This window comes from Nerophis lumbriciformis, linkage group LG30, assembly GCF_033978685.3.
Source record: "Nerophis lumbriciformis linkage group LG30, RoL_Nlum_v2.1, whole genome shotgun sequence".
NCBI classification, from domain to species: Eukaryota; Metazoa; Chordata; class Actinopteri; order Syngnathiformes; family Syngnathidae; genus Nerophis; species Nerophis lumbriciformis.
Genome location: NC_084577.2, coordinates 25369263 through 25392298, shown reverse-complemented (window position 1 = coordinate 25392298; position 23036 = coordinate 25369263). Strand labels below are relative to the sequence as shown.

Here is a 23036-nt window from a genome sequence, read left to right as displayed (position 1 = left end):
AACGTATTTGAGTGTTACCATTTAGTGGTCAATTTTACGGAATATGTACTGTACTGTACAATCTACTATTAAAAGTTCCAATCAATCAATCAGACTTTTGTTTTGTTTGATTAGCCGTTTTACTGCCGCATTACAGACAAATAACTAATTTCACAACGTATACATCTGCGGCTAATATTTAGAAAAATATTTTTTTACATCTAAAATTTAGTAGGTGTGGCTTATAACCATGATGAGAATCAGCACCTCCAAGTCCGAGTCCATGGTTCTTGCCCGGAAAAGGGTGGAGTGCCATCTCCGGGTTGGGGAGGAGACCCTGCCCCAAGTGGAGGAGTTCAAGTACCTAGGAGTCTTGTTCACGAGTGAGGGAAAAGTGGATCGTGAGATCGACAGGCGGATCGGTGCGGCGTCTTCAGTAATGCGGACGCCGTATCGATCCGTTGTGGTGAAGAAGGAGCTGAGCCGGAAGGCAAAGCTCTCAATTTACCGGTCGATCTACGTTCCCATCCTCACCTACGGTCATGAGCTTTGGGTTATGACCGAAAGGACAAGATCACGGGTACAGGCGGCCGAAATGAGTTTCCACCGCCGGGTGGCGGGGCTCTCCCTTAGAGATAGGGTGAGAAGCTCTGCCATCCGGGGGGAGCTCAAAGTAAAGCCACTGCTCCTCCACATCGAGAGGAGCCAGATGAGGTGGTTCGGGCATCTGGTCAGGATGCCACCTGAACGCCTCCCTCGGGAGGTGTTTAGGGCACGTCCGACCGGTAGGAGGCCACGGGGAAGACCCAGGACACGTTGAGAAGACTATGTCTCCCGGCTGGCCTGGGAACGCCTCGGGATCCCCCGGGAGGAGCTGGACGAAGTGGCTGGGGAGAGGGAAGTCTGGGCTTACCTGCTTAGGCTGCTGCCCCCGCGACCCGACCTCGGATAAGCAGAAGAAGATGGATGGATGGATGGGCTTATAACCCAATGCGATTTATAGTCCGGAAAATACGATAAATATATTCAGAACAATGCTATGGTAAAAAATAAGTTATCAGATTAATTCCAGGGTTACTGTTTTGATTTTGAAGACGGCGATATTGCATGATTCTGCACAGCAAATGGGTTCATTGCGTAAAAATTTGGAGTCTGATTAAAAGCGACGATAGACTAATCGTTCATTTTGACAGCCCCGGTTTAAAGCATCATCATCAGTGTGGCGATAGCCTTACCTGGCCAGTTTGTGTAAGTTGGTGAATACGCCCTGGGGAACGTTTTCGATGAGATTATGGTCCATGTTCAAGGTGTTGACATTGGTCAGGCGCCCGATGGTCTCCCAGGGAACTTGCGCGAGGTTATTGTAGCTCAGGTCCAAATCCTCCAGCGTGGACAGGAAGTCATCGAAAGCATGAGGAGATATGGAGTGCAGCTGGTTGTTGGCCAGAATTAGATGGCGAAGGTTTGTAAGGCCATTGAAATGATCATCCTGAATAAAAAACATACAACATATGAGGTCACACAGCATAAAGAATACTAGTTAGTGATTTTTTTTTTGCACTAAACCTACTTGTTACTCCTTTCACTTTAGTATTAGACTTGATTTGGCCATTAAAGTTAAAGTTAAAGTTAAAGTACCAATGATTGTCACACACACACACTAGGTGTGGCGAGATTATTCTCTGCATTTGACCCATCACCCTTGATCACCCCCTGGGAGGTGAGGGGAGCAGTGGGCAGCAGCGGTGGCCGCGCCCGGGAATAATTTTTGGTGATTTAACCCCCAATTCCAACCCTTGATGCTGAGTGCCAAGCAGGGAGGTAATGGGTCCCATTTTTTATAGTCTTTGGTATGACTCGGCCGGGGTTTGAACTCACAACCTACCGATCTCAGGGCGGACACTCTAACCACTAGGCCACTGAGTAGGTTAGGCTTGAATGGGGATCCATCTTCCAGGGGAGTTTTTGCATTAACAAGTTTAATGTGTATTTAGTTTGCCCGGAAAATGGTGGAGCGCCATCTCCGGGTTGGGGAGGACACCCTGCCTGTTAGAATAATTATGTATATATTATCACGACAACTCTTATGCTTAAGGGCCGTCGCTATAATTATTATTAATTGTGCTGAAGTGGTATTTTTCTTTGTCTGTGCAAAGCTGGTAATCCAAAAGACTGCAAGCCAGTCTGGTATCAGTGTCTATGTCCATGAACGGCCAAGGTTGAACACCGCCGCGACGCAGACAGAGCAGAGACAAGGCGATATCACCAGCGTCAACACATTTGCATTTCTTGTATAATCATATATTGTGTCCATACTTGCCAACCCTCCCGAATTTTCCGGGAGACTCCCGAAATTCAGCGCCTCTCCCGAAAACCTCCCGGGACAAATATTCTCCCGAAAATCTCCCGATTTTCAACCGGAGCTGGAGGCCACGCCCCCTCCAGCTCCATGCGGACCTGAGTGAGGACTGCCTTTTTTCACGACGGGAGGACAACAGGGTGACAAGAAATAAATCATCCAGACTAGAGATAAATTGTATTATTATGTTTATCTTACCTAAAAATAAATATATTTATTAATTAAAAAAAAAAAAAAACTAAATACATTTTTACTATATTTTGCTAAAAACATCAACATTTATTGTATTTTTATTTGTATTTTTTCTGACTCCTTATTACATCCAGCCATAGAATTATACATTAAAATAAACATATTTGAAATAATTCATTTTAAATTATCATAATAATTCATTTAAAATGACCATATTTAATTATTAAAATAATTGCTTGTTTATCAACAACTTTAGCATTGTATTCATTATATTTTGAAGCTCTCAGAAGCCAAGTTACGTTATATTCCTTAATATTTATTTACGCAAGTTTGAAGTATCAATTATCTAAACACAGTTTTGTTTGCATATTTTCAGGATATATATATATATATATATATATATATATATATATATATATATATATATATATATATATATATATATATATATGTATATATATATATATATATATATATATATATACATATATATATATATATATATATATATATATATATATATATATATATATATATGAAATTCTTGACTTGGTGAATTCTAGCTGTCAATATGCTCCTCCCCTCTTAACCACGCCCTGACCCACCCCCGACCACGCCCCCACCCCCCACCTCCCGAAATCGGAGGTCTCAAGGTTGGCAAGTATGATTGTGTCTAACTGGGGGGAAGCACGGTGGCAGAGGGGTTAGTGCATCTGCCTCACAATACGAAGGTCCTGAGTAGTCTTGGGTTCAATCCCGGGCTCGGGATCTTTCTGTGTGGAGTTTGCAAGTCCTCCCCGTGACTGCGTGGGTTCCCTCCGGGTACTCCGGCTTCCTCCCACTTCCAAAGACATGCACCTGGGGATAGGTTGATTGGCAACACTAAATTGGCCCTAGTGTGTGAATGTTGTCTGTCTATCTGTGTTGGCCCTGCGATGAGGTGGCGACTTGTCCAGGGTGTACCCCGCCTTCCGCCTGATTGTAGCTGATATAGGCTCCAGCGCCCCCCGCGACCCCGAAGGGAATAAGCGGTAGAAAATGGATGGATGGATGGATGGGTGTCTAACTGGAGCTGTCGAGATTACCCCCTTCCCTCAGCGACAGCTTCAGTGATGTAACCAGGGACCTCCCAAATAAATAAAGGAAGCACCTGGGCTAGACTTTAGAGCGAAGTTTGGATCTGTAAGTAGAGTACAGCTCAAAAAACGTGTCTCCTCAATTGAGCCAAATGTAACTCTGTCTCTGCATGTGTCTGTTTAACAGATGTCATCAGTGTTTGAACCTGACACTGCCCCACGTGGAGGAGTTCAAGTACCTCAGAGTCTTGTTCACGAGTGAGGGAAGAGTGGATCGTGAGATCGACTTTCGGATCGGTGCGGCGTCTTCAGTAATGCGGACGCTGCATCGATCCGTTGTGGTGAAGAAGGAGCTGAGCCGGAAGGCAAAGCTCTCAATTTACCGGCCGATCTACGTTCCCATCCTCAGCTATGGTCATGAGCTTTGGGTTATGACCGAAAGGACAAGATCACGGGTACAAGCGTCCAAAATGAGTTTCCTCCGCCGGGTGGCAGGGCTCTTTCTTAGAGATAGGGTGAGAAGCTCTGTCATCCGGGAGGAGCTCAAAGTAAGAGAGAGGAGCCAGATGAGGTGGTTCGGGCATCTGGTCAGGATGCCACCCGAACGCCTCCCTAGGGAGATGTTTAGGGCACGTCCGACCAGTAAGAGGCCATGGGGAAGACCCAGGACATGTTGGGAAGACTATGTCTCTCGGCTGGCCTGGGAACGCCTCGGGATCCTTCAGGATCATCTGTATTAAGTGGCTGGGGAGATGGAAGTCTGGGTTTCCTTGCTTAAGCTGAAACCCCCACGACCCGACCTCAGATAAGTGGAAGAAGATGGATGGATTTATGAATAGTTTTCCCACTATAGCACCCTCCGCATCCCCTGAACTCCTAGACCTGCTTCCCCAAAACATACCTACAGTTCTGCTCTGTCATGTAAATATGTAAAAGATGCATAGCATATTGTAAACACAACTGGTAACGTTTCAGTCCCTCCAGGATTTCAGGATTTTTTGTACAAAAACCAAAACCAGTGAAGTTGACACGTTGTGTAAATGGGAAATAAAAACAGAATACAATGATTTGCTAATTATTTTCAACCTATATTCAATTGAATAGTGTCAGGACTTGATCTTGGGTGTTTGCTTTTCCAGGATGCAACGGAAAGTTGGCTCGTGCGAGACGGGAATGAAGGTACATGATTTATTATTATCAAAAAAAAGAATAAATGAAAGCGCGCACAGTGGCGGAGAATAAACTATGAAACCAAAAGACTATAGCAAAAAAGTACAAACAAAAAACACGCACAATGGCGGAGAACAAACTATGAAACCAAAAAGACTATAAATATGGAACAAAAACTTACTTGGCTTGGACAAAAATAGTTGCTTGAGGAATTGACATGGAAAGAAGTATCAGGCATGAACAGAGCATAAATGTGTTGAGGTCGTCAGAAAGACAAACTGAAAAACACTGAACTTAAATACTACAGACATGATTAACGAAAACAGGTGCGTGACTCAAGACGTGAAACAGGTGCGTGACGTGACAGGTGAAAACTAATGGGTTGCTATGGTGACAATCAAGAGTGTACAATGAGTCCAAACGTGGAACAGGTGAAACTAATGGGTAATCATGCAAACAAGACAAGGGAGTGAAAAGCCAGAAACTAAACAAAACATGACTTAAAACAAAACATGATTAAACAGACATGACAAATAGACTGCAAAGAGAAGATACTTAACGTTCGAACTGGTTAACTTTGTTATTTTTTGCATGTATTAGCTCATTTGGAATTTGATGGCTGTAACATGTTTAAAAAAGCTGAGACTGAGACAGTTGAGGAATGCTCATCAAACACTTATTTGGAACATCCCACAGGCTAATTGGGAACAGGTGGGTGCCATGATTGGGTATAAAAGCAGCTTCCATGAAAAGCTCAGTCATTCACAAACAAGGACGGGGCGAGGGTCACCACCTTGTCAACAAATGTGCGAGCAAATTGTCGAACAGTCTAAGAACAACATTTCTCAACCAGCTATTGCAAGGAATTTAGGGATTTCACCATCTACGGTCCGTAATATCGAAAGGTTCGGAGAATCTGGAGAAGTCAGAATTCCTGGAGGGACCACCTAACGTTGACAAACCTTTCCACAGTCCATGGAGTTTTTACCTTAATAACAGTTAATCTATTAGAGTCTAAGTGGAGCGATCGCAGTCGTCGCAGGTCACTGAAAGCTGAAGGCAGGATCTGACTGATGGTGTTTCTGGACAGGGTCAGATGCAACAGGCTGGTCATGTTGGCAAAATCCTTCCTGCGGACGGCTGGGAATGAACACAGAAAAAGAACAAAAAAAACACTGCATCAATTGTGGATTTTAGCCTTAAGTGATCAGAGAGTGTCTGAAGTCAACATTAAGCCCGTAACAGAAGTCAGTCTGCGTTAATACTTTGGAAAGTGTTTTAAATGCAAATATGCGCCGCCGCCGCCGCCACTCAGCGCTTTCCAAGTTCACTTTGTAAAAAAAGAAATAAAAGGTCTGTAAATGTCGAGAATACAAAGCAAATGTAATCAAGGATTCCGTTTTAAAGTCAGGCGGTAACTTCTTGATGAATGAAGATTCAGTTTCTAACGCAGTGAACAATGTGAAGTTCTATAGAAGTACGACCAGAAGAGACTTCAGCTGCATGGCCTAAATGACTACAGCTGTGAGACAGGGTTAATCCTGCGTCACGTCGTCCTTCTGGACACTCATATAGCTCCTTTTCGTCTTTTTTCTCCATGAACAAGTACATTATGAAGATTATGTCAGCCTGGGTGAGAAGCCATAAAGAACGATGCCGAGTAACCATTGTGCATCTGCAATTCTTTTGGAGGATGCCCAGTCATTATTTATTCCCCCTTTTTAACGAAAGGATTGGATTGCAAAGCCGAGCCTACAAAATAAAAGGTTTCATTTTACGCGTAACTTATCTAGAGCAGAGGTGTCAAAGTCGTTTTCACCCAGGGCCACATCTCAGTTATGTTTGGCCCCAGAGGGCCGCTTCTAACAGTGAATACGATTATTACACAATTTTTTAATGCATTTTATTTGTAGATTTTCTTAAACTAAAATGTAAAAAACATATGGCAAGTTGCAATAATGTCACTTCAAAATGTAGTACTGTAAATGGAAAAAAATAATAATAATAAAAAGAAAAGCAGCACTGTTGCAAGAATTTTACTGTAAAATTTACTTTTTATTTTTACTGGAAATTTAAAAAAAATGCAATTTTATAATAAAATGTTGGTACCTGAGCTGCCAGTTTTTTTTTGTTTTTTGTTTTATTTGGGGTTTTTTCCGCAAATCAACAACTGTAGATTTTTCGGTGTATTTCTGTAAATGGTACCACTTTACAGTAAAAAAAAAAATAGTTTTTTTCATTTCGAGAAAAATGCTGTAAAAACACAGTCAATTTCACAATTTTACCATGAAATCTATTGCTACTTTTACATTGCACAATGTGATGGATAACTTGCATTGGAATCATTAGTATTAGTAGTATTTATTTATATTTAAAAAAACAGTTTGAATGTTTGATAATATATTTTTGCATAATTAGATAATATTTAAATTACAAAAAAAAAGCAGCTCTGTTGCCAGGATTTTACTGTAAAATGTACTTTTTTTTTTTTTTTTACTGTAAATTAAAAAAATGCAATTTTTCAGTAAAATGTTGGCACCTGAGCTGCCAGTTTGGGTTTTTTTTGCAAATAAACAACTGCAGATTTTTCGGTGTATTACTGTAAATGCCAAAACGGCACCACAGTTTATTACAGTAAAAAAAAAAGTACAGTTTTTTTCATATCAAGAAAAATGCTGTAAAAACCACAGTAAATTCCACAATTTTACCATGAAATCTATTGCTACTGTAAAATTGCACAATGTGATGGATTACTTGCATTGGAATCATTATTATTATTAGCATTTATTTATATTTAAAAAAATGGTATGAATGTTTGATAATACATTTTTGCATAATTAGATAATATTTAAGTTAGAAAAAAAAAGGCAGCTTTTTTACAGTATTTTACTGTAAAAGGTACATTAGTTTTTTGGCTGTAAATTACACAAAAAAATGCAAATTTACAGTAAAATTTTGGCACCTGAGCTGCCAGTTTTTTGTTTTTTTTGGGGGGGTTTTCCGCAAATCAACAACTGTAGTTTTTTCAGTGTATTACTGTAAATGCCAAAACGGCACCACAGTTTATTACAGTAAACACATACTGTTTTTTTCATTTCGAGAAAGTAAATTTCACAATTTTACCATTAAATCTATTGCTACTTTTACATTGCACAATGTGATGGATAACTTGCATTGGAAGCATTATTATTAATAGCATTTATTTATATTTAAAAAAATGGTATGAATGTTTGATAATATATTTTTGCATAATTAGATAATATTTAAGTTAGAAAAAAAAGGCAGCTCTGTTGCCAGAATTTTACTGTAAAATGTACTTTTTTTTTTTTTACTGTAAATTAAAAAAAAATGCAATTTTGCAGTAACATTTTAGCACCTGAGCTGCAAAGGTTTTTTTGTTTGTTTGTTTTATTCGCAAATCAACAACTGTGGTTTTTTTTGTGTATTTCTGTAAATGCCAAAACGGCACCACAGTTTATTACAGTAAAAAAAAATAGTTTTTTTTTCATTTCGAGAAAAATGCTGTAAAAACCACAGTAAATTTCACAATTTTACCATGAAATCTATTGCTACTGTAACATTGCACAATGTGATGGATAACTTGCATTGGAATCATTATTATTAGTAGCATTTATTTATATTTAAAAAAAAATGGTATGAATGTTTGATAATAAATTTTTGCATAATTAGATAATATTTAAGTTAGAAAAAAAAGGCAGCTCTGTTGCCAGGATTTTACTGTAAAATGTACATTTGTTTTGTTACTGTAAATTAAAAAAAATGCAATTTTACAGTAACATTTTGGCACCTGAGCTGCCAGTTTGTTTGTTTTTTGTTTGTTTTTTCCGGAAAATCAACAATTGTAGATTTTTCGGTGTACTTCTGTAAATGCCAAAACGACACCACAGTTTATTACAGTTAAAAAAATACTGTTTTTTTTCATTGCGAGAAAAATGCTGTAAAAAACATAGTCAATTTCACAATTTTACCATGAAATCTATTGCTACTTTTACATTGCACAATGTGATGGATAACGTGCATAGAAATCATTATTATTAGTAGTATTTATTTATATTTTAAAAAAATGGTTTGAATGTTTGATAATATATTTTTGCATAAATAGATAACATTTAAGTTAGAAAAAAAAGCAGCTCTGTTAACAAGATTTTACTGTAAAATGTACATTTGTTTCGTTACTGTAAATAAAAAAAAAATGCAATTTTACAGTAACATTTTGGCACCTGAGCTGCCAGTTTGTTTGTTTTTTGTTTGTTTTTTCCGGAAAATCAACAACTGTAGATTTTTCGGTGTACTTCTGTAAATGCCAAAACGACACCACAGTTTATTACAGTTAAAAAAATACTGTTTTTTTTCATTGCGAGACAAATGCTGTAAAAAACATAGTCAATTTCACAATTTTACCATGAAATCTATTGCTACTTTTACATTGCACAATGTGATGGATAACGTGCATAGAAATCATTATTATTAGTAGTATTTATTTATATTTAAAAAAAATGGTTTGAATGTTTGATAATATATTTTTGCATAATTAGATAATATTTAAGTTAGAAAAAAAAGGCAGCTCTGTTGCCAGAATTTTACTGTAAAATGTACATTCGTTTTTTTGCTGTAAATTACACAAAAAAATGCTATTTTACAGTTAAATTTTGGCACCTGAGCTGCCAGTTTTTTTTGTTTGTTTTTTCCGCAAATCAACAACTGTAGTTTTTTCAGTGTATTACTGTAAATGCCAAAACGGCACCACAGTTTATTACAGTAAAAAAGTATTTTTTTTTTTATTTCGAGAAAGTAAATTTCACAATTTTACCATTTAATCTATTGCTACTTTTACATTGCACAATGTGATGGATAACTTGCTTTGACATCATTATTATTAGTATGTATTTCTATTTAAAAAATGGTATGAATGTTTCATAATATATTTTTGCATAATAAGATAACATTTAAGTTGGAAAAAAAGGCAGCTCTGTTGCCAGAATTTTACTGTAAATTGTACATTTTTTGTTTTTACTGTAAATTTAAAAAAAATGCAATTTTACAGTAACATTTTAGCACCTGAGCTGCCAGTTTGTTTGTTTTTGTTTGTTTTATTCGCAAATCAACAACTGTGGATTTTTCGGTGTATTTCTGTAAATGCCAAAACGGCACCACAGTTTATTACAGTAAAAGAAAATACAGTTTTTTTCATTTCGAGAAAAATGCTGTAAAAACCATAGTAAATTTCACAATTTCACCTAGAAATCTATTGCTACTTTTACATTGCACAATGTGATGGATAACGTCCATTGAAATCATTATTATTAGTAGTATTTATTTATATTTTTTAAAAAAATGCAATTTTAAAGTAAAATTTTGGCACCTGAGCTGCCAGTTTTTTTTTATTTTTTTTTATTTTATTTTATTTTTTTCGCAAATCCACAACTGTAGTTTTTTCGGTGTATTACTATAATGCCAAAACGGCACCACAGTTTATTACAGTAAAAAACAATTTTTTTTTTTTCATTTCGAGAAAGTCAATTTCACAATTTTACCATTAAATCTATTGCTACTTTTACATTGCACAATGTGATGGATAACTTGCATTGAAATCATTATTATTAGTAGTATTTATTTATATTTAAAAAAAATGGTATGAATGTTTGATAATATATTTTTGCATAATTAGATAATATTTAAGTTAGAAAAAAAAGGCAGCTCTGTTGCCAGAATTTTACTGTAAAATGTACAATAGTTTTTTTGCTGTAAATTACACAAAAAAAACGCAATTTTACAGTAAAATTTTGGCACCTGAGCTGCCAGTTTTTTTTTCTTGTTTTTTTTTTCCCGCAAATCAACAACTGTAGTTTTTTCAGTGTATTACTGTAAATGCCAAAACGGCACCACAGTTTATTACAGTAAAAAACTTTTTTTTTTTCATTTCGAGAAAGTAAATTTCACAATTTTACCATTAAATCTATTGCTACTTTTACATTGCACAATGTGATGGATAACTTGCTTTGACATCATTATTATTAGTATGTATTTCTATTTAAAAAATGGTATGAATGTTTGATAATATATTTTTGCATAAATAGATAACATTTAAGTTAGAAAAAAAAGGCAGCTCTGTTAACAGGATTTTACTGTAAAATGTACATTTGTTTTGTTACTGTAAATTAAAAAAAAATGCAATTTTACAGTAACATTTTGGCACCTGAGCTGCCAGTTTGTTTTTTTTGTTTGTTTTTTCCGCAAATCAACAACTGTGGATTTTTCGGTGTACTTCTGTAAATGCCAAAACGACACCACAGTTTATTACAGTAAAAAAAAAAAACGTTTTTTTTCATTTCAAGAAAAATGCTGTACAAAACACAGTCAATTTCACAATTTTACCTTGAAATCTATTGCTACTTTTACATTGCACAATGTGATGGATAACGTGCATTGAAATCATTATTATTAGTAGTATTTATTTATATTAAAAAAAATAGTATGAATGTTTGGTAATGTATTTTTGCATAATTAGATAATATTTAAGTTAGGAAAAAAAAGCAGCTCTGTTGCCAGTATTTTACTGTAAAATGTACATTTGTTTTGTTACTGTAAATTTAAAAAAATGCAATTTTACGATAACATTTTGGCACCTGAGCTGCCAGTTTGTTTGTTTTGTTTGTTTTTTCCGCAAATCAACAACTGTAGATTTTTCGGTGTACTTCTGTAAATGCCAAATTGGTACCACTTTACAGTAAAAAAAAAAATTTTTTTTTCATTTCGAGAAAAATGCTGTAAAAACCACAGTAAATTTCACAATTTTACCATGAAATCTATTGCTACTGTAACATTGCACAATGTGATGGATTACTTGCATTGGAATCATTATTATTAGTAGTATTTATTTATATTTAAAAAAAAACAGTTTGAATGTTTGATAATATATTTTTGCATAATTAGATAATATTTAAGTTAGAAAAAAAAGCAGCTCCGTTGCCAGTATTTTACTGTAAAATGTACATTTGTTTTGTTACTGTAAATTTTAAAAAAATGCAATTTTACAATAACATTTTGGCACCTGAGCTGCCAGTTTGTTTTTTTTGTTTGTTTTTTCCGCAAATAAACAACTGTAGATTTTTCTGTGTATTTCTGTAAATGCCAAAATGGTACCACTTTACAGTAAAAAATAATAATAGTTTTTTTCATTTCGAAAAAAATGCTGTAAAAACCACAGTAAATTTCACAATTTTACCATGAAATCTATTCCTACTTTTACATTGCACTTTGTGATGGATAACGTGCATTGAAATCATTATTACTAGTAGTATTTATTTATATTTTAAAAAAATAGTATGAATGTTTGATAATATATTTTTGCATAATTAGATAATATTTAAGTTAGAAAAAAAAGCCAGCTCTGTTGCCAGGATTTTACTGTAAAATTTACATTTGTTTTGTTACTGTAAATTTAAAAAAATTCAATTTTACTGTAACATTTTGGCACCTGAGCTGCCAGTTTGTTTTTTTTTGTTTGTTTTTTCCGCAAATCAACAACTGTAGATTTTTCGGTGTACTTCTGTAAATGCCAAAACTACACCACAGTTTATTACAGTAAAAAAAAGTACAGTTTTTTGCATTTCAAGAAAAATGCTGTAAAAACCACAGTAAATTCCACAATTTTACCTTGAAATCTATTGCTACTTTTACATTGCACAATGTGATGGATAACTTGCATTGAAATCATTATTATTATTAGTATTTATTTATATTTTAAAAACAAATGGTTTGAATATTTGATAATATATTTTTGCATAATTAGATAATATATGTTTGCATAATTAGATAATATTTAAGTTAGAAAAAAAAGGTAGCTCTGTTGCCAGAATTTTACTGTAAAATGTACATTCGTTTTTTTGCTGTAAATTACACAAAAAAATGCAATTTTACAGTAAAATTTTGGCACCTGAGCTGCCAGTTTTTTTTTTTTTGTTTGTTTTTTTCCGCAAATCAACAACTGTAGTTTTTTCAGTGTATTACTGTAAATGCCAAAACGGCACCACAGTTTATTACAGTAAAAAAATACTGTTTTTTTCATTTCGAGAAAGTAAATTTCACAATTTTACCATGAAATCTATTGCTACTTTTACATTGCACAATGTGGTGGATAACTTGCATTGAAATCATTATTATTAGTAGTATTTATTTCTATTTAAAAAAAAATGGTATGAATGTTTGATAATATATTTTTGCATGAATAGATAACATTTAAAATAGAAAAAAAAGGCAGCTCTGTTAACAGGATTTTACTGTAAAATGTACATTTGTTTTGTTACTGTAAATTAAAAAAAATGCAATTTTACAGTAACATTTTGGCACCTGAGCTGCCAGTTAGTTTTTTTTGTTAGTTTTTTCCGCAAATCAACAACTGTAGATTTTTGGGTGTACTTCTGTAAATGCCAAAACGACACCACAGTTTATTACAGTAAAAAAAAATATACTGTTTTTTTTCATTGCGAGATAAATGCTGTAAAAGACACAGTCAATTTCACAATTTTACCATGAAATCTATTGCTACTTTTACATTGCACAATGTGATGTATAACTTGCATTGAAATCATTATTATTAGTAGTATTTATTTATATTTAAAAAAATGGTTTGAATGTTTGATAATATATTTTTGCATAATTAGATAATATTTAAGTGTGGAAAAAAAAGGCAGCTCTGTTGCCAGGATTTTACTGTAAAATGTACATTTGTTTTTGTTTTTTTAATGTAAATTAAAAAAATGCAATTTTTCAGTAAAATGTTGGCACCTGAGCTGCCAGATTGGGTTTTTTTTTTTGCAAATAAACAACTGTAGATTTTTCGGTGTATTACTGTAAATGCCAAAATGACACCACAGTTTATTACAGTAAAAAAAAAAGTAGTTTTTTTTAATTTAGAGAAAAATGCTGTAAAAAACACAGTCAATTTCCCAATTTTACCATGAAATCTATTGCTACTTTTACATTGCAAAATGTGATGGATAACTTGCATTGGAATCATTATTATTAGTAGTATTTATTTCTATTTAAAAAAAATGTTTGAATGTTTGATAATATATTTTTGCATAATTAGATAATATTTAAATTAGATTAAAAAAAAGCAGCTCTGTTGCCAGAATTTTACTGTAAAATGTACATTTGTTGTTTTTTTTACTGTAAATTAAAAAAATGCAATTTTTCAGTAAAATGTTGGCACCTGAGCTGCCAGTTTGGGTTTTTTTTGCAAATCAACAACTGTAGATTTTTCGGTGTATTATAATTAATGCCAAAACGTCACCACAGTTTATTACAGTAAAAAAAAGTACAGTTTTCTCTTTATTTCGAGAAAAATGCTGTAAAAACCACAGTAAATTTCACAATTTTACCTTGAAATATATTGCTACTTTTACATTGCACAATGTGATGGATAACTTGCATTGAAGTCATTATTATTAGTAGTATTTATTTATATTTAAAAAAAAGAGTTTTAATGTTTGATAATATATTTTTGCATAATTAGATAATATTTAAGTTAACATAATTTGCGATTACATGGAGTACATAGATTTTTTTAAGAAATTATACATTTAGTAATAACATTTACAGTACCTTATTGATATATATTATTTGCAGGCTTTCGAGGGCCAAATAAAATGAAGTGGTGGGCCACATCTGGCCCCCGGGCCTTGGGTTTGACACCTGTGCACTTGACCAATGTTACTAAGTTTGTGGTCAAAAGCTTGCATTTATTTGCTACAGTGGACACTCTTAATTTCCGGTGGGTGAATGTACAATTGTAGAAAAGTTTGCAAGTTTTCCTCCCACCAGATGTTCTCTTTAATTATATTATACAGGTGGAACTAAAAAAAAAAATTTAATATGGTGAACAAGTCCATTCATGTCAGCAATTAACTTCAAAAGTGAAACTAATGTGATATCAAGTCATTACGTGCAAGTGAGCTATGTCAAACCTTTATTATCATGTTAATGATTTTGGCTCAGTTTTTGAAACCCCACATTTTCTGAGGTTTTCAGAAACTGAAGGCGATAATCATCAAAATTAGAACCAATTAAAGCAGTCCTTCTCAAATGGGGAACATGCTTTTTTTTGCCGTACCAGAATACGATAAGTAGCACTTGGCTAACCACCAATGTTAATAAACGTAGAGGTACAGTTATAACAATTTTAAAGACAAATTATACTGGAGAGTGTGGGGGCGTTAAATCACTGCATTAAGGCTTGACATGTCTCACCTTGCATGTAATAAGTTAATATCACACTTTGCATTCTTGTGTAGATCAATTCTACGGAATAATATTTATTTATTTCATTTATTTTCAAAAAAGTACTTTTTTTCCCCCTTCTATGCTTCGTATGAGACCTCACTGTAGGCTTTGTACGGTTACCTCTAAACTAGACCTGGGTAAAACACGGCCCACGGGACACATGCGGCCCGTTAAGATTTTCAATCCGGCCTGCCGGACGTTCTACATAATTTTTTTTTAGACCTTTAACATAAAAAATGTCGCCGCCATTATGATGTGCAGTGATGTTTTTAAATGACCGTAAGTCTTGCTCTATAGAAAGTGTGGAGAATGCATATATGTTTAAGAGTTCTTTCTTTATTCATAGTCATGTTTAGTGTTTTTTCATTTGTACTCTTTCTATTTTTTCATTTTATGTCCGCAAGTAAACTGTGTGTGTTATCTTGAAGGATTGCACTGTAGTAGTTGGAGTACTCCCTTATATCCTATCTGTAGTAGAACAATGAGGCTGTATTCTTTTCCGGATAGGTGGGGGTTTTCTTCAGATGCAAGAAGTTGTCTCTTCCGTTTGAATGTCAGACCAATTCGAGAAGCCGATATGAATGTATTGGTGTGGGCTGGTCTCCTGAAGCTTTAGTAAAACTTGATAATATTCCTATTCTGTCTTGATGGTCCTTCTTACTCTGCATATATGTCATCTGAAAGAACTTGGGATTGACCAGTGACATTAGTTCCCTGAGAGGGAATACTGGGCTGACAAAGTATTTCAATGGTTGAAATCTGTGCTTTTGTGTGTTATAGGAGTTATTGCGGTAATCTATGTCACAGCAGATGCGGAAGCAGATTTTTAATTGATAATATATCATATTGTAGGTGTTTATTACACTTTTCATTCATATTTTGCTGCTTGTTACATTTTTGTTGTGTTTTGCTTGGTCTGAGAAGTAAAAGAGGAGTGACGTTCACATGTTGTTAATATTCAGTGTTTTACTGATCATAGTTAATATTGTAAATCCCACTTTCTTTATTTTAGTGTACATTTTGGGTGTCCCATTCAGTAAAAAACTGTAAAATTCCGTTTTTTTTGAGCTGGTCTGTCATGATGTTTTTAGAACTCTATTGGACATTGTGACTTTTAGTATTAGTGATCCTGGAAAAAAAGAGACCCAAACACACATACTGTAGAGCAGATTTTTACAGCTAAATGTGTACATATCATTTATACACACATTCTCCTTGGCCCCCCCAGACACATTTGTTCTCTCAACGTGGCCCCCGAGTGAAAAAATTTGCCCAGCTCTGCTCTAAACTCAACGAATTTGAGGATAATCCAGTTGTTTCTTCTGTTTTACACCCCAAATAAGAATTGATAAGATAACCGTTAAGGAACCAAATCTTTAAGCAGAATCAAAAGTGGACTTTGGACCGGAAAAATCTTATCAATTCCCATCCCTATTCACTTCCCATTCTAGTCTTCTTTCTGGGTTGCGGAGAAAGAGATGTAAAAACTTTCCTCAATTCTCATGCTGCACAACAGGACATGTATACACTTCGAAAAATGAGAAAGCACCGCAAACACATAGCATCCGCTAAAAGTTGGTAGCAGTCATGGCACCCTGTTGAGACCTTAATGACTTTTGACCAACAATCGAGGAGATCGGTTGGAACTGAGTTTGTACACGACTCAGCTTTGATATTGTCATTACTGCCACAAGTGGTGGTAAAATGTATTACAACCATACGGACCACAGCCGAGAAACAGACGTTTTGGGTTTTAGAAACACATGTTTCTGCACTTTCTGTCACAATGCGTGATTCAATACGAGCGGCTCACCTGTGATGAAGTTCTCTTGAAGCCGGAGCTCCACGGTGCGGCGGTCTATGGCAACAGGAACAAATAGCAAGCCCGTCTTAGAGCAGAGAATGGCGAGCGACGGCGAAAGGCCCTGGCACATGCAACGTTTCGGACACGGCTGTCCTCTGCATGTCGCCGTCAGCAACAGCAAAGACAACCACAGTCTTTCCATGGTATTCAACCGGAAACAAGGCCACTGCAAAAAAGAATAAAAGAAAGAGAGGTGTCATTACTTACAGAAAGTGTATCATCCATCCATATTGTTCTGCTTATCCGGAGTCGGGTCAGGGGGCAGCAGCTTAAGCAGAGAAACCCAGACTTCCCTCTCCCCAGCCACTTCGTCCGGCTCTTCCCGGGGGATCTCGAGGCGTTCCCAGGCCAGCTGGGAGACATAGTCTCTCCACTGTGTCATGGGTCTTCCCCGTAGTCTCCTACTGGTCGGATGTTCCCTAAATACCTCCCCAGGGAGGCGTCCGGGGGGCATTCTGACCAGATGCCCGAACCACCTCATCTGGCTTCTCTCGATGTGGAGGACCAGCGGCTTTACTCTGAGCTCCTCCCAAATGACAGAGCTTCTCACCCAAGCTCTAAAGGAGAGCTTTGCCACCCGACGGAGAAAACTCATTTCAGCTGCTTGTACCCGTGATCTTGTCCTGTTCGGCCATTACCCAAAGCTCATGACCATAGGTGAGTATAGCCCCTTTTTCACCACGACAGACGGATGCAGGGTCGGCATCACTGCAGACGCTGCACCAATCCGCCTGTCGCTCTCACAATCCACTCTTCCCTAACTCGTGAACAAGATCCCCAGGTACATAGGTGAGGATAGGGACGTAGATCGACTGGCTTAGCCCCTTTTTCACCACGAAAGATCGATGCAGACGCTGCACCGATCCGCCTGTCGATCTCACAATCCACTCTTCCCTAACTTGTGAACAACACCCCCAGGTACTTGAACTCCTCCACTTGGGGCAGGATCTCCTCCCCAACCCGGAGATGGCACTCCACTCAGAACCATGGACTTGGAAGTGCTGATTTTCATCCCAGTCGCTTCACACTCTGCTGCGAACCGATCCAGTGAGAGCTGAAGATCCTGGCCAGATGAAGCCAGCAGGTTCTTATCAACCGCAAAACGCAGAAACTTAATCCTGCAGCCACCAATGCCCTGACCGTGCCTAGAAAAATCTGTTCATAAAAGTTGTGAACAGAATCGGTGCCCTGCGCAGTCAAACCCTAACTGGAAACGGGTCCGACTTACTGCCGGCAATGGGGACTAAACTCTGACACCAATCATACAGGGAGCGAACCGCCACAATCAGACCTGGTTTTGGAACTGTGGAACAAGTGTTACATACGGGTCATGAATCATAACTGGTCATTTTTCACCGTCAATAGCTGCCTTTCATGGAAATTGCCCGTACTCTATTGCCGGCTAATGTCCATTTTGCATTGTTATATAAATGAGTGCAGGGTAGAAATTGTGTTTCACACTAAGTCAGTTGGGATAGACTACAGCATTCTTGTAACCCGGAACAGGATAAGTTGAGTTGATTCGAACTACAAAAATACGATCAAAGCCTAGACTGTTTTATTTGCAAGTCTTTCCTGTTTCTGTCTTTCTGTGTATCGGTATCGCAGAGTGGAAAACAGCGGCATGATTAACTGGAACTCATGTCCGACATCAGTGGTTGGCCCGAGAACAAGTTTTATCTCTCGGTACATTTACATACCCAAAATCGAATCATGTTTTGCAAAGTTTGTCCAACAAGACGAGCGAGAACAGGATTTTTGGCAGCGCTCAGTCACTTTGAAGGTGCAGAGTGAGCAGGGAAACGCCAGAGGCATCCTGTGTTTCTGGGAAGAAATGAGAAGAACTTTCCAGGCTCACGCTGACGCTCACCACTGTTTCATTTCTGAGTATCTAATTGCAAGTTGGTGAAGCTGTGCACCGTCAACGCAGAGCTTGGCACGGAGCGGTATAGAACCATACACAAACAAATAGGGAATGGAAGAACATAGGGAAGACTTTGGCAAATTAAAGCCCGGGGGCCACACTTAGGCTTTTCAACCTGGCCCACCGAACATTCCCAAATATATTTTTTAGATCTTTAAGATGGAAACTGTAGCTGCCATTATGATGTGTAGTGATGTTTTCAAATTACCGTGAGTCTAATTGATCTATTGACAGTTACTTTGCAATGAAGTAAACAGTCAAACAAATATAATGGCAATCACCCTGTGTCATTTGCACCAAAAGCTCTCTTCCTTCCATTATTAAACGCTCATTATCGGACTTGTGGGACTCGAACCCGGACAATTTTTCTGATTTTTGCTGACTATTCCCACTTTTCTCCCCGCCTTCCCGTGGGACTTGGCTGGGCGCGTTTTGGACATTTTGGGCATTTTGAGCTTCTTTTTCTTCATGCTGTTAACTACCTGCGCACGCTGGAAACGAGTAGCGAGGGCAGAATAATGAATCTATTGACAGTTACTTTGCAATGAAGTCAACACAGTCAAACAAATATAATTGCAATCAGCCTGTGTCATTTGCACCGAATTATCTCTTCCTTCCATTATTAAACGCTCATTATCGGACTTGTGGGACTCGAACCCGGGTGTGATTTTTGACAATTTTTCTGACTTTTGCTGACTATTCCCACTTTTCTCCCCGCCTTCCCGTGGGACTTTGCTGGGAGTGTTTTGGACATTTTGGGCATCGCGGAACTTGCCCGGCCGCCGTGTCAAAAAAAACACCCGGCCGGGTTCGAGTGCCAAAAGTCCCAATATTGTCTAAAATACTTACCCGGGTTCCAGTCCCACAAGTCCCGCCACTGGCGGGGATGCCCAAAATGTCCAAAATGCTAATGTAAAATACACAATGGACTTTTGTTTTGTTTATTTAATGTCTATATTGTCAGTCTTAAAAAAACAAATGAAGGAAGAACTGTAAAAAGTGTGAGCATCAACGCTCAACAAAAAACTGGAGCGTCTTTTTCTTCATGCTGTTAACTACCTGCGCACGCTGGAAACGAGTAGCGAGGGCAGAATAATGAATCTATTGACAGTTACTTTGCAATGAAGTCAACGCAGTCAAACAAATATAATGGCAATCACCCTGTGTCATTTGCACCGAATTATCTCTTCCTTCCATTATTAAACGCTCATCATCGGACTTGTGGGACTCGAACACGGGTGTGATTTTTGACAATTTATCTGACTTTTGCCGACTATTCCCACTTTTCTCCCCGCCTTCCCGTGGGACTTTGCTCGTTTTGGACATTTTGGGCATCCCGGGACTTGCCCGGCTGCCGTGTCAAAAATCACACTCAGGTTCGAGTCCCAAAAATCCCAATATTGTATAAAATACATACCCGGGTACCAGTCCCACAAGTCCCGCTGCAAATGCAAAATACACAATGGACTTTTGTTTTGTTTATTTAATGTCTATATTGTCAGTCTCACAAACCCAAATGAAGAAAGAACTGTAAAAAGAGGGATCATCAACGCTCAACAAAAAACTGGAGCTTCTTTTTCTTCATGCTGTTAACTACCTGCGCACGCTGGGAATGAGTAGCGAGGGCAGAATAATGAATTTTATTGACAGTTACTTTGCAATGAAGTCAACGCAGTCAAACAAATATAATTGCAATCACCCTGTGTCATTTGCACCGAAAGCTCTCTTCCTTCCATTGTTAAACGCTCATTATCGGACTTGTGGGACTCGAACCCGGGTGTGATTTTTGAACATTTTTCTGACTTTTGCTGACTATTCCCACTTTTCTCCGCGCCTTCCCGCAGGACTTTGCTGGGCGCGTTTTGGACATTTTGGGCATCTCGGTACTTGCCTGGCCGCCGTGTCAAAAATCACACCCGGGTTCGAGTCCCAAAAAGTCCCAATATTGTCTAAAATACTTACCCGGGTTCCAGTCCCACAAGTCCCGCCGCCGGCCGGGATGTCCAAAATGTACAAAATGCTAATGTAAAATACACAATGGACTTTTGTTTTGTTTGTTTAATGTCTATATTGTCAGTCTTACAAATCTAAATGAAAGAATAACTGTAAAAAGAGCGAGCATCAACGCTCGACAAAAACTGGAGCTCATTTTTCTTCATGCTGTTAACTACCTGCGCACGCTGGAAACGAGTAGCGAGGGCAGAATAATGAATCTATTGACAGTTACTTTGCAATGAAGTCAACGCAGTCAAACAAATACAATGGCAATCACCCTGTGACATTTGCACCGAAATACCTCTTCCTTCCATTATTAAACGCTCATTATCAAAATTGTGGGACTCGAACCCGGGTGTGATTTTTGACAATTTTTCTGACTTTTGTCAACTATTCCTACTTTTCTCCCCGCCTTCACGTGGGACTTGAATGGGCGGGTTTTGGACATGTTGGGCATCCCGGGACTTGCCCGGCCGCCGTGTCAAAAATAACACCCGGGTTCGAGTGCCAAAAGTCCCAATATTGTCTAAAATACTTACCCGGGTTCCAGTCCCACAAGTCCCGCCACTGGCGGGGATGCCCAAAATGTCCAAAATGCTAATGTAAAATACACAATGGACTTTTGTTTTGTTTATTTAATGTCTATATTGTCAGTCTTAAAAAAACAAATGAAGGAAGAACTGTAAAAAGTGTGAGCATCAACGCTCAACAAAAAACTGGAGCGTCTTTTTCTTCATGCTGTTAACTACCTGCGCACGCTGGAAACGAGTAGCGAGGGCAGAATAATGAATCTATTGACAGTTACTTTGCAATGAAGTCAACGCAGTCAAACAAATATAATGGCAATCACCCTGTGTCATTTGCACCGAATTATCTCTTCCTTCCATTATTAAACGCTCATCATCGGACTTGTGGGACTCGAACACGGGTGTGATTTTTGACAATTTATCTGACTTTTGCCGACTATTCCCACTTTTCTCCCCGCCTTCCCGTGGGACTTTGCTCGTTTTGGACATTTTGGGCATCCCGGGACTTGCCCGGCTGCCGTGTCAAAAATCACACTCAGGTTCGAGTCCCAAAAATCCCAATATTGTATAAAATACATACCCGGGTACCAGTCCCACAAGTCCCGCTGCAAATGCAAAATACACAATGGACTTTTGTTTTGTTTATTTAATGTCTATATTGTCAGTCTCACAAACCCAAATGAAGAAAGAACTGTAAAAAGAGGGATCATCAACGCTCAACAAAAAACTGGAGCTTCTTTTTCTTCATGCTGTTAACTACCTGCGCACGCTGGGAATGAGTAGCGAGGGCAGAATAATGAATTTTATTGACAGTTACTTTGCAATGAAGTCAACGCAGTCAAACAAATATAATTGCAATCACCCTGTGTCATTTGCACCGAAAGCTCTCTTCCTTCCATTGTTAAACGCTCATTATCGGACTTGTGGGACTCGAACCCGGGTGTGATTTTTGAACATTTTTCTGACTTTTGCTGACTATTCCCACTTTTCTCCGCGCCTTCCCGCAGGACTTTGCTGGGCGCGTTTTGGACATTTTGGGCATCTCGGTACTTGCCTGGCCGCCGTGTCAAAAATCACACCCGGGTTCGAGTCCCAAAAAGTCCCAATATTGTCTAAAATACTTACCCGGGTTCCAGTCCCACAAGTCCCGCCGCCGGCCGGGATGTCCAAAATGTACAAAATGCTAATGTAAAATACACAATGGACTTTTGTTTTGTTTGTTTAATGTCTATATTGTCAGTCTTACAAATCTAAATGAAAGAATAACTGTAAAAAGAGCGAGCATCAACGCTCGACAAAAACTGGAGCTCATTTTTCTTCATGCTGTTAACTACCTGCGCACGCTGGAAACGAGTAGCGAGGGCAGAATAATGAATCTATTGACAGTTACTTTGCAATGAAGTCAACGCAGTCAAACAAATACAATGGCAATCACCCTGTGACATTTGCACCGAAATACCTCTTCCTTCCATTATTAAACGCTCATTATCAAAATTGTGGGACTCGAACCCGGGTGTGATTTTTGACAATTTTTCTGACTTTTGTCAACTATTCCTACTTTTCTCCCCGCCTTCACGTGGGACTTGAATGGGCGGGTTTTGGACATGTTGGGCATCCCGGGACTTGCCCGGCCGCCGTGTCAAAA

General features: G+C 37.7%; 1 protein-coding gene across 2 annotated transcripts in view; it reads right to left on the bottom strand.

Moving 5' to 3' along the window:
* The window catches only part of LOC133572813 (leucine-rich repeat and fibronectin type III domain-containing protein 1-like protein), a 585384-nt gene that overhangs the window by 239681 nt on the left and 322667 nt on the right, over positions 1 to 23036 (bottom strand). For both annotated transcript variants that reach the window (XM_061925840.1, XM_061925841.1), the window contains 3 exons: positions 16895 to 17111; positions 5765 to 5916; positions 1215 to 1468 (listed from right to left, as the gene is read on the bottom strand). In XM_061925840.1, the coding sequence (XP_061781824.1) occupies positions 1215 to 1468; positions 5765 to 5916; positions 16895 to 17087 (599 nt within the window). In that variant the 5' untranslated portion in view covers positions 17088 to 17111. The remainder of the gene's footprint in view (positions 1 to 1214; positions 1469 to 5764; positions 5917 to 16894; positions 17112 to 23036) is intronic.